General features: G+C 41.8%; 2 protein-coding genes across 2 annotated transcripts in view; both read right to left on the minus strand.

Moving 5' to 3' along the window:
• c21h8orf34 (chromosome 21 C8orf34 homolog) overlaps nt 1-5,019 on the minus strand; it is a 54,541-nt gene extending 49,522 nt beyond the window's left edge. The window contains exon 1 of the mRNA XM_070852853.1: nt 4,746-5,019. Coding sequence (XP_070708954.1) covers nt 4,746-4,814 — 69 coding nt within the window. The 5' untranslated portion in view covers nt 4,815-5,019. The remainder of the gene's footprint in view (nt 1-4,745) is intronic.
• An 898-nt stretch (nt 5,020-5,917) lies between these two features.
• The window catches only part of prex2 (phosphatidylinositol-3,4,5-trisphosphate-dependent Rac exchange factor 2), an 84,618-nt gene continuing 77,564 nt past the window's right edge, over nt 5,918-12,971 (minus strand). The window contains exons 39-41 of the mRNA XM_070852729.1: nt 11,742-11,844; nt 8,461-8,528; nt 5,918-6,856 (exon numbers count right to left, since the gene is read on the minus strand). Of these exons, the coding sequence (XP_070708830.1) occupies nt 6,811-6,856; nt 8,461-8,528; nt 11,742-11,844 (217 nt within the window). The 3' untranslated portion in view covers nt 5,918-6,810. The remainder of the gene's footprint in view (nt 6,857-8,460; nt 8,529-11,741; nt 11,845-12,971) is intronic.

A 12,971-nucleotide genomic window follows, 5' to 3' on the forward strand; every position in this document is an offset into this window, starting at 1 on the left:
TAAGTTCCTACGAGTAAACTGAAGGTGCTGGCTGAAACCGAGCGCATTCAGTACCAGTGTTCATTTTTTTATTTTTCAATTTCAAGTCTGCAAATGGTAATTGTATCTAATTGGGATCGTTCTAGGTGGAAGGCTCAACTATAAAAGGGAGAGGAAGATATATATGCAGCACCAGTCAAAGGTTTGGACACATCTTCTCAGTCAATAGTTTTTCTTTATTTCTATTATTTTCTACATTGTAGATTAATATTGAAGACATCAAACTATAAAGGAACACATATGGAAATATGCTGTAAACGAAACAGGGCGAAACAAACCAGAATATGTTTTACGTTTTAGATTCTTCAACGTAGCCACCTTTTGCTTTGATGACAGCTTTGCACACTCTCTGCAGTCTCTCAGTCAGCTTCCTGAGGTCGTCACCTGGATGGTTTTCCAACAGTCCTGAAGGAGATCCACTTGTTGGCTGCTTTTCCTTCACTCTGCGGTCAAATTCATCCCAAACCGTGTCAGTCGGGTTTAGATCGGGTGATTGTGGAGGTCATGTCATCTGACCAGGTCTCCTTTTTGGTCAAATAGTCCTTACACAGCCTGGAGGTATGTTTGGGCTCATTGTCCTGTTGAAAAACAAATGATGGTCCCACTAAGTACAAACCAGATGGGATGGCTTGTCGCTGAATAAATCACCAACAGTGTCGCCAGCAAAGTCCCCCCACACCATCACACCTCCTCCTCCAGGCTTCACGGTGGGAACCACACTTGTAGAAACCATCCGCTCACCTTTTCTGTCTCACAAAGACATGGTGAGTGGAACCAAAAGTCTCAAATATTGACTCATCAGACCAAAGTCAAAATTTCCACTGGATTAATGTCCATTCCTTGTGTTTCTTGGCCCAAGAAATTCTCTTCCTCTTGTTGTTCTTCCTCAGTTGTGGCTTCTTTGCAGCAATTTATCCATGAAAGCCTGATTCACACTGTCTCCTCTGAACAGTTGATGTTGAGATGTGTCTGCTACTTAAACTCTGAAGTATTTCTGTGGGCTCTAATCTGAGATGCTATTAATTAGCAGTTTCTCTGTCTGGTAACTCTGATGAACTTATCCACTCTTGCAGCAGAAGTAACTCTCGGTCTTCCTTATGATCACTGTTTGGTTTTCTCGACTGAGCTTGAGGACACATTCAAAGTTTTTGAAGTTTTACGGACTGACCTTAAAGTAGTGACGGACTGACGTTTCTCTTTACTTAGTTGAGTGTTTCTTGCCATAACATGGATTAGAACAGTAGTCTAATAGGCTGCTCACTGTATAGAACTGGGTACCAACCCTACCTCTGCACAACACAACTGATGGTCTCAAACACATTAAGAAGGCAAGAAATTTCACAAATTAACTCTTAACAAGGCAAATGTGTTAAATAAAAACCATCCAGGTGACGACCTCATGAAGCTAATTGAGAGAATGCAGAGAGTGTAGAGCTGTCATCAAAGCAAAAGGTGACTACTATCTAAAAAAAAAATAAACATATTCTGGTTTGTTTCCTTCATAATTCCATATGTGTTCCTTCATAGTTTTGATGTCTTTAATATTAATCTACAATATCGAAAATAATAAAAAATAAAGAAAAAACACTGAATGAGAAGATGTGTCGACATTTTTGACTGGTACTGTACATGAAAGAAGAAAAGCAAGTAATCATAACAAGCCCTGAGTGAGATCAATGCTCAGTAAATAATAGATATTACCAAACCTATATTCAAGCTATCAAAGTCACTAAAGGAAAAAGTCAGACCTCACTATGAAAACTGCCACCTCTTATTGCACTAAACCGTGTTATAATTCAACATTTGACTGTTAGGTCAATTCCAGTTCAATTTGGTGAAATTTTGTGGTCTAGACTACACTTACATGATCAATCAGTTCACTGTTCCAACGGAGCAACTATATCGCCTGGGATATGATTGACTGATCACAGCAGGGAGGAACATGAGAGCGGGTTTTACACTGTCTGCAGATGAAGACGAAGACTGCTCCATATTTTCCCCTACCAGTCCTGTTACACAAGTTTAATGTCAGAGGCCTGCAGATAGATCCAGATCTTCTTTGATAAAACAAATACTTAAAAGGCACCTGAAGCGATCCTGCTATGATCACAAATACCAGGTGAGGGGGACTTTTCTCTTTTTGCACATTGTAGAAAATAACACACATATGCTTGCTGTATCTTTTTACTATGAGTACAGCAAAGTATTCTCAAGTTCAGCTCGCTTTGATGCCTATAATTCTTCAAGCCACACATAAACAGTAAAGGTCACGCTGCCCCGAAACTGTTAAGTGATTGGAAAAGAGTAGGTGTTTGAAAAGAATATCAATTTACCAAAACGGCCAAGTGGCTGACAATAATCTGAAGTGCAATTACTTCAATTATTATGAAAGGCTGCTTCACTTTTTGTTGGAGAATGTGCCGTCGGTGTTGACTCAGCTTGCTATCTCTGCAAAGCAACCATTTCATTAGCAGGAGGGGGAAAAAAACAATTCTACGGCAAATCATAAGCTGTGTCTCATCAGAGTGAGTAAATGAACCCCCCGCTCGCTGTTACACAGACTGTTTAATGCTGCAGCTGTGTGTTGGCACTGAGGACGTCTTCCTTAATGGGGGCTTTGCAGATGAGCGTTAGGGAGAAATAAAGAGAAAGAAGAGTTTGGGGTAAAGAAATTGATGACAGCGAGGTGTTAACACAACAAACAAGAAGGGTGTTAATTTGGTATATAGATCTATTATTTCTTAATTATTTTAACTATTGGCTCTACATTGTAACACATAAAATACTTGTATTTCTACATTGCACATTGAGTTTTGAGTCTTTTTCAGAGACATTTTTCCTGAGTGTTCTCATGTTTCAATGGCAATCAAACTTTTCCTTTTTGGTTCAAGCAGCTGTGTTATTACTCCTCCCACACCAATTCTCTACAACTGATCAGAAAGGAAATTACAAGGAGAACTCCAGCCTCTCTCCTGGGCTCTTCTTGTTAGAAAAGCGTGTTTCTTCACATCTGAATGCGCATGGATGGGTTTACACTGGGACGACTATGAAATGGCCCAAGGTTTTTCAAGTGCAACACCAAGGTAGCTGCTACATCATTTTCTCATGAGGAGAGTGGCAGACCCAGAGGAGTTCTCACATATTCTCCTCTTACTACACCCCTCTCTCACTCCCTTTTAAAAAAACTGTCAGCTTCCCCTGGAAATCTACACTGCACAATTCAGCCTCACAATGCACATTCACAGTCTAAATACTGTGAACGACTCAGCACTCATGCCTGCCCTTGTTGGTCAGCATAAAAAAAAAAAACTCTGCACAAGCTTTACTACATAAGCTCGATGATCTTTGGAACAAAGGTGTTTTTGATCAGCATCACCTTTAAGTTACATGAAACGCTTTGCTTTAATCATCCTCAATTGTCACATGAAGCAGACCCAATTTAATCGTGCACAGAGGCAAGAAAACACAGGCAGGGGCACTGAGGCAGAGAACAGAGGGGGGAGACAGGTGGAAGAGGAAGATGGAGGGAGGAAAAACAAACAGAGAGAGCACACGGACGACTATCATTGTGCCGCGGAGCCTCGCTGACTGCTGTTGGCCCACAGGAAGATTTCCTGTCTTCCTCGCTGGTCAAATGCACGTTAGGGACGAGTCTCTGTCCACGGTGCTGAAACAAGCCTCGCCACTGATCTCACATCTGTTTTACATGCAGCCCATATTTGTGTGTGTGTGTGTGTGTGCTGCTACTACATATCCAGCACAGAAGTGACATGTCAGCACTTTGCGAAACACATCATGTGAATGGGAATACTGCGTTGCCATAAACAGAGTGCACATCATCCCGCTGTATCCCCAGCTTGCGTTTTATTGTGATATTACACTTGTTCTTCCCAGTTGTCAGTCTTGTTTAACTGAGACTCACAGATCTGCTGCATTTCAGACGAAAGCCGGGATGAGCTGGACAGTTTTGTCTGTCTCTCTGTCTTTACTCTGATTATGCCTCACACCTGTGCGGTGCTGCTTTCAGCGAGAAATCCAATAGCAAACAAAGGATGAAGTCATGCTCTCCCCCGGGGGTTGCTTAGAAGCCACACTGAGAGTAGATCAGGATGAACACACACAGATGCCCTGACTGACTGACAGACTGACAGATGGAGAGGCAGGTAGTTAGTTAGGCTGTGTCTTCTGTAGCAGAAGGCACAGTGGAGCCTGCCCTGCTGTGCAGTATGAAATATTACAACTGGCTTCCCTGAGTGGCCCCATAACTTCAGCAAACTGTAAGGATGGTGAGTCAGACAGTGGCAGCGTATTCAACATCTTTTGAAATGCAGATCACTGATGGAGAGGCTAAGCGTGGACATGTGAGGGCGAACACAGCAGCCAATATTCCTTCATGTGTTTCTGTACTACAGCATCTCATTTTAAACGGAGCGCAGTGGGACACTTCAGCGAGGTGCAGGCTCCAAAGTGCACAAAAGCAACCGGCTGATTTCTTGAACATCTACAGCACATGTGAAGGAGGCGCAGGGAGTAATAATCCAGTTTAACACATCCTCACTGACTCCGGAGCGACTGCTCGCATTGCAGATGTGCGCTCATCATTTAGCACAACTACATGAAAGAGCGGATCAACGCAGCATGGTGCAAAGCAGAAAGCAGCTTTAAATTGGCAGAAAAACAACTTCAGAGTTGGTTTGAGCACTCACCTCAAACAAGGGTCCGATTTTGTTCTTCTCCAGATAAGACTGAATTCTTGACTGTTGCGGAGACGCCATGAGGAAACTGTTGTGCCTCGCCAGAGCTTTCAGCGGGATGAAACCATGAGGTGAGAAGGTGTCATTCGTCCTTCAAGCGGCGTCTAAATGTGCAAAATGACACCAAGCGCGTTGCGGTGGAGCCACGCTGAGCTCGGACGGGCTGCGTCAAGCGCGGGGCAGGCGGCTGAGAGCCCGGCTCATGGTGGAGGCTGAGCCCGGGACCGTCCCCTCTCAGACGGCTCTCTGACTCTGTGGCGGCAGCTTCCCGGTAGAAGCCAATGGCGCGGCAGCTCTGTGACACAGAGTACAAATCTTCCGCTCACTGGCTGCCGGCTGAGTTAACGCTGCTGCCGCCGCCACTCCCATTTATCCGGCGGCCTGCCGAGCTCGTGATGCATCTACCTGCACGAGGAGAGAAATGTCCGCGCGAACAAACTGCGCAACTGTCCGAGGTTAGCGCAGGTGTAGCACGGTTAGCTAATTACCGTGAAGTTAAAAGTTCAACAAGTCTTTTTCGTTTAATCAGTTTTTTTTTGTTTACTATCAATTAAGCAGTAAAGTCATTACTGAACAACAGGTTACACAAGATACTAAAATGAATGCTTGTAATCAAATAGGAGTGTTTATATGGCGAATCTGTCTAACAATGATCTTGTTAAGAATATTTAATACATTTATATTACGTAAAATTGCATCCATCCATTGTCAATTTGAATGTATTGTAGCGTGTAGGGGGGTGAGTGGGCGGAGACTTCCCAGCATGCCTTTGTGACTTTATGTTTTGGATTGTTTATGGAAGAGGAATGTTTATTAGATGTGTTTTATGTTTAGTTGAATGTTGCCTTTTATAGTTCGTTGTTCATGTTTATAGTGTTGATGATTATTTATAATGGTGGGACCCTTTTGACACCATGGGTCATGCTGCAAATAAAAAAAAGTGTATATTAAAAATCAATAACTTTACATCACCTGATATTAAAATGATGATATTATTGTAACTAAGGCTGACTATTTTACTGTATGGAAGAGAACATTTTGTGCTTTGGAGACAATCTGCAGTAAAACCCACTTACACATGAATGACACATTCAGTACACAGGAAGCACAACTGGAGCTTACTGATGCAGTTTATTACCACTTGTTTGTTTGCATAGTAGTGAGCTAGACATCCATCTACAATGATACATCCGGTAATGAGTAACACGGACAGACACTTTAATCCTGAGTACTGTCAATATAAAATAACAGAATATATCTCATTGCTCTACTTCCAAAAAACTATATGACATGTTAATACTGATAATTCTTGAGAAATCCTCATATGCATGCATGCAACAGTCCAAGAAATCCATAAAACAATGGGAAACAAGGTCAGGATTCTTTTAGCACATTCACGCACTAAATATGTATATTTACAAGCAAATAAACGTTACGAAACATTCATATGGTTATCCAAAACTGAGAGAATCAATCAATAAGAATCAATGAAGCATATAAATCAGAGGCGAAGAGAGGCTGACAGAATATTGGCTAATTTAAAGATAAAACAAAGCCAAATCTCATCCAACAGCCTTTTAATCAATATTATCTTTCTTATTTCATATGCAAATTAGACTAATAACATGAAATGCAAATGTCCCTCATGAAAACAAACATGATTTTCAGCTCAAATTATGCAAACAGTGAACTGATGGGATTCAATCCATTTCACTGGGCTAATTTAAACACATTATCGGGGTATACTGTAAATCTTTTGTTTTCTCAGTCTGAATCATTGTCTTGTCAGATGTATTACACGAAGAAAAAAACTCATAATATGTATATAGTACAACAGTGAAAAATATAGAGTATTAAAAATACTATTTACGGTTTTAAAATTCTATTTACACTTTAGGCAGCTACTCTGAATGTATAAAATGGACCCAGTAATTGTCTTTAATTAAGCTGATCCTTCATGGCCGGAAAACTCAAAGCTGTTGAAGACTTTTTAAGCATCGTCTTGGATGTAAGGCATTTATGCGTCACCATCTGGGGGTGGAGGCTGGCACAGCTTGTACAACCTGAGCAAAGAAACATACACGCAAAAATTGCAATTACATTCTGTTATGTGGTGCCGTAAACACAAAGCAGTGATCTGTAGATGTTGATCTGTTGAGAGATTTCACTTGTCCAGGCTACGGGTCTTTGTTTGATGCAGAGGAAGAATTTAGCTGCAGTCTCGGGGCGAAAACTGTCAGTACTGGAAAACTAATTACCCTTAGCAGCACACATCCAGCTTTGTGCTACAAAGTCAAAACACATTAACTATGTTAAAACAGTATGTAATGACTTCAGAGTTCAGTTTTAGCCTCACAAGTGTTCTCTGTGCAACATAAACTAGCTTGGTAACATCTATAAGGACATACATACAATAGACATATGCTAAGTGTTTTAAATTCAAGGTGAATTATGCATTAGTTTCACTATAAAGCCCATAAATACTCTGATCCTACCAACTCACTTCACAGTCAAGCATTGCTAGCTGTCTTAATGGACAGAAAACATTAACAACACATTTATTTTGTATTGTACACAACTAATGACTGCGTTTCTAACTCCAGTTTTCTCCAATATCAGCTGTGCCTCTTGCATCCTAACACAGCACTGCTGTCTTCTGTGGTTTAAACAATCGATTACACCGCTCACATCTTTTGGTCTTGATGAGACTGACATCACACCACATGGCTGCAGAGTAAACTCACTCTGAGATGTCACCGTCCCCTTCGCCTACAGATCAGTGAACGACCGGCAGGTCTCGTGATCCACAAAGCACACTTACATATTCTGCAGTAGTCACTCACACTGCAACAATTATGACATAAACCTACTGAGAGTGCAGCAATTTTGCTCTCCGACCACAATGTCTCAACACTAATCATCCCGCTACTTAATTGTATTTGTCAATTTCACTAAAAGGTTCAAAAGGGCTGCCTGTCACACAAAAGCCTATATGTCACAGCCAAATGGCTGAGGCAGTCCTTGTCCTCATCTCGGGGCTACTGAGTGCAGGGAGCTCCCCTCTAATGGAACCATTTGGCCCCAGTCCTGCACAAAAAGCACACACACAGGCCTGCAGCACTGTCTACATACTGTACATGCCTTTTTGGACAAAAAAAAATAATGATTTACAGTAACTACAGAGATGGACTTTTATAGGAGCATGTATTCATACTGAGCTTAAAAAAATGCAGCTATTTTTAGATTTAGACCACTTTATTTATAGATTGATTATTTCGTATGGTATTGCCATATGGTAGAGTAAGTCCCTGATGGTGTGTTCAAGTAAGCTCCAACATCTGAGATTCAAGAGTCAGCACAAGCTACTGTTTGTAGAAGGAGAGATACACAATAAGAATTGCTCATTTTTCTTACTGCTTGTTCCCTAATTTTTACTACTATATAACTTTAAACAAAAGTAAAGGTGGGGTAATGCTAACTGAGGCACTGCATATTTTCTATCCAGGTTTGCTGCCTGGAAGGGAGGAAATCATTCAAAATATGCTTTAAAAATGCCCGACAGTAATGTAATGTATGTGCTTGGAAGTTAATGAGCTGTAACATGCAGATCCTTTCATTTACTATGCTGATGTTGTCCCGCTTAAACAGGATGTGGCTGCAGTTTTACCTTGGAACTGATGACGGTGTGCGATCTCTCACTCCCAGATTCTTGGCGGAATTCTGAACTCTTGCCCCCTGAAAGACAAACGGGCATCAACAATGCATGAAATCATGGATCGAGGTTGAAATGCAACAGCCAGTAATAGTTAAGAGTGGCACCATAGAGAGTAGAGCTTAAACAAAGCCTCAGAAACACAAGCACATGTGTTAAAGTCTGCGGAGCCCAGAATAAGTGTCGTATGAGTTTCCCTTAAGTGAGATCATCTCTTGTTAAGCCATGAATGACTGGCAGTCACCTCTTAGAGAAAAGGAATAAATTCTTTAACAGCTCGCAAAGATTCGCATAGATATTGTGGGTTGTGAAGTAGATGTCATATGTTTCAAATACAGCTACTGTGTCCTGTCTATCTTTAGTATCTGCCCTCTCTCAACTAAATATGCAAAAGAATACATGCAGAATAGGAAAATAAAAGTAAGTAGTAAGGCATTTGGAAGACGGATGATTCCTGTGTGTGTGTGTGTGTGTGTGTGTCAGAGGTTGATTATATCCAGTCAGGAGAGGCACGTCTGCTCTTTCCTAATGTTGCTGTAGTCTGCTGGTTGTGTGCAGAGTCGGCAGATACACCACTGTAGGGGAGCAGGAAGCAACTTAGCCTCTCAATTTAGAGACATGAACACCTGCACTCACAGATACACCCAGTCTCCCTCTGTGACGCACACACGCAAGCAAAAACACACAATCAAATCATTGCTCAAGGAGGAGACGCTGTCGACCTCTTTGGATAGAGAGGGAGCAACTGGCCAAAAGTGCATTAGCTGACCTCTCTGTTGCAACTCTGCCATCTTACTGTCTGCCCCGAGTTACGTATAGATAGCAAGATAGCATCAGCAATTATTCGATGTCTATCACGGCCATCCATTCTGATGCCTCCAGACAGAGATGCCCTCTAATGTCGCTACAGGACAAGGCACCAAGGCTGGGTCACATGAGTTAGAGACAACAGTCGAAACTCCTTTAGCTAGCCGTGTTAGCGGCTCTGTGAGCTAAAAGCTAACGTCAGCATGGCAAAATGCCAACATGTTGGCGATCAGCAGCTCTGTTTACCATGCTCGCCATGTTATTTTAGCATGTTAGCATTTTATAATCATCAGAAAACAAAGTACAGTTTAGGTTGGTAGGGTGGTTTACAGACCAAAGTATTGGACGAATTTAAATCTTGACATGACAAAGCTAAGGGAAAAATCAGTGGATCAAGTTAAGTCCTTATGATTCAGCTCCTGAGGACCATAACTGTCACTAGAAAATTGCCTGGCTGGACCAAAGACTGATTGACTGACACAGTGGACAAAGACTTAATGGTATATTGGGAAAAATAGGACAAATATGGGGAATATGGCTGTTCAAGAGGCAAATATGTGCAGCTGTTAACATGCAGTTGAACATCAATGAACATTGATTAAGTCATGCATTCCAAATCCTGCATGTATTTTGTATAATTGCTTTCATTTTTCATGTTTTCACCTTTCTGCATTACTTAATAACTAAAACTTGGAAGCTGATTGTTGTAGAGTATCTGCACCTGAAACTGAAACTTAATATTCTGCAGAGGACTTCCTGGTTGGAACAAAGTAAACTAAATATTACCAGGGACAAAATATTTATTCAGCATGTTAATCTAGCTTATTCCATTTCATTTGTTTTGATTAGCCATGCCAAGTTTTCTCTGGAGGTTGAAATACATTTCCTTGCACTTATAAAGTAAATATAATAGTGTAACTTAATCCTTTTATGTGTTGAAACAGGAAAAATAACAAAAGTGCGACACCAAGATCTTCTTAAGCTGGTGCTATATGTACTCTTCCTATACAGTCCAGATATTGGAAATTGCTATGCAGACGTTTACAAATCAAGCTGTGATTGGACCCATTTTGCTCAAATCACTCATGCATTCTCATTCTGGACGATGTTGTCTGGGCTTGATCGATGAGTCCTGCTGGTATCGGATACTTGGGGGATAACCTTTTTATGAGTATGACTATTCAGCAAGGAAGAGGAGGCTTCACCCAAACCCTGTGTCATATTCATATTCATCAGATTCATCAACTGATGTCTGAGAGCAAGGACATACACACACACTCACACACACGCACACAGCCAGTGAGAGCATTCTGCTCTGCTCTCAACCTGTACTGAACAATCTTTTCTCAGTGACGTCTAGGTCAGTGATGATACAAGAAAACAGAAAATGTCTAATGGCACAGGCAAAACATAATGAAAAAGTTCTGCTCCACCAGGAAACACATAAGATAAATGAACTGAAACAGCTAATATCAATACCTGCACCTTTTTATATTCCATTACAAATATCTCAAACCGCACCCTCCATAAGATGGATTTTCTTCCAGCCACATACAGTACAGTAGTACTCAAGGTCGCACAATGCACAGAGTAGCATCCTCCTGGCTGGCAGCCCAGTAACCTGAGTGTAGAAATTAAATGCCTTTCCTCCTGCAGGATCTCAGCCTCTTAACTAACCTCTCCTCTCACTGCAAACAGCAATATAGCCACCACTCACAGAACTTCTAATGAGATTCTGAGATTCGGACCAAGACCTGGTCATGGCTGGAGCCCTTTGTGGGCTGAAAATGCATACATATTGAGAAAGCAATGGAAAAACCTTCCCTTGATCCCTAATAGACATGCAAACAAACAAACAATCACCAGACTCTCCGCCAATCTGTTGAGTTCCTCATTATTTTTTCTTCTCCTCCCTCATTTGGGCAGATTCACATCGTGGTTACAGTGCAATGCATATCTGAGCAGATTGAAACCAGATAGGGATGAAACAGAGGAAGAGGCAGAAGGAATTATAATGTAAACAGGACCAGAGCTGATGATTTTTGCTTGTGGACAGCAGCAAACACATCTTTCCTCGCCCAAATATATACTCACTGTTGGCTGATATTAAAACTTGGAGACTGAAGTAATAGTGTCTGAGAGGAATTTCACATTGACCACTGAAGCTAAAAGGACATAACTGCTCTTCTATTGGCACTGTTAAATGCATTGCTAATACTGTTTTGGCAGTCTAGTTTGACTCGATGAAGCATACAGTCTATCTAATGATTTTGGATGCAGAAATGGCACTGTGGCTTGAAGCACAAATTCTCTCCAAGCGAGAAATGGACTGTTGCAACAAAAGACTGCAGCAGTAATGACGGCAAGCTGAGTAGAGGCCACATAGACAGTGACGCTGTGTGTAAAATATTCATGTGCAAAATGCATACCTGTTTCCTCATGACATCCGTGGCCTGCATGATGCAGCGAGGGGGCAGGCCGTGGTTTCGGGCCAGCAGGATGGCTTGCTCCAGTGTCACACTCAGGGTGCAGCTGTTGGTCAGAGAGGAATAACATCAAGGTCGAGCTCGAACATGTTCATCACACATTTATTAGAATCTCTCTAGGGGGATGGATGATACTGAATGATCTTATGAGCAAATCATAATGCAGAATGTTGCTTCTGTTATTGCAGGTTTGGGAATATAAATGTGTTGTGCCAAACACACGAGCATTCATCTTCCTGTTCCACAGGCGCCTTACTATCAAAGCACATAGCCTGTATTTGATACAATGAATTCGCCTATAGTGACAAGAAACACCCTCTCTGACTCAACATCAACTCATTCTAAACAAGCTTTCAAGGCAGTAAAGCAGTCTTTGCAGCAGATGGAGATTGAAATCGAGATCCGAGTCTGAAGCAAACATCAACAGAAAACAAAAGCATGCCAAACTCTGGGCTTCATCCAGATATGATGAATCTCTGGCAGAATTCCGTACGATCATATAAAATCTCCCTGCACGCATTTCGCTCCTCTTGACACCTTGTCATTGCCGTCGCATCCTTCCTGCTTCACCTTTGCTCATCTCCTCACTAATTAATCATTTCACTTGCTACTGAAATGTCACTCACAGTGAGCAAACATGCAGCATTGGGAGAATAACAAACCCCCTGATCTTTCTTTTAGACCGAGCATAGAGGGGGGATTGAACCTCGGGCTTCCAACACTTGATGAGGCTTCCAGCGCCTCTCATCATCAGGATTGATACTTCTTGTTGGAGCCGAGAGAACAGGGTCCAAGGACAAGTCAGTGTGTCTCCTGTGGCAGAGGCGATATACTCTCACAGCCATAAGGGTGTGCTGTGTGTAAAATGAGTGTTGACGTGAGTGTGATTCATTAGTTACGGCAAACTCTGCATCTGACTGTGTGTGTCTTCCTCTCTCTCACCTACACACACACGCACACACACACACACGAAGACGAAGACGACAGCATGTGGTTAAATCCTAAGGGAGCCAGTGACAGGTGTCAAGGCTGCTGGTGACCTTTCTATGATAACAAGCTGTACTAGTATATCGATCCAGAGCCTTTTCACTGCAAATTGAACTGTCTAAAGTTCCAACACTGCCAAGCTCAATTTCATTGAGTAACATTGCCATGGGGCTGCAAAGAAATCTG

The sequence above is a fragment of the Pempheris klunzingeri genome, chromosome 21 (genome assembly GCF_042242105.1).
Source record: "Pempheris klunzingeri isolate RE-2024b chromosome 21, fPemKlu1.hap1, whole genome shotgun sequence".
NCBI lineage: Eukaryota > Metazoa > Chordata > Actinopteri > Acropomatiformes > Pempheridae > Pempheris > Pempheris klunzingeri.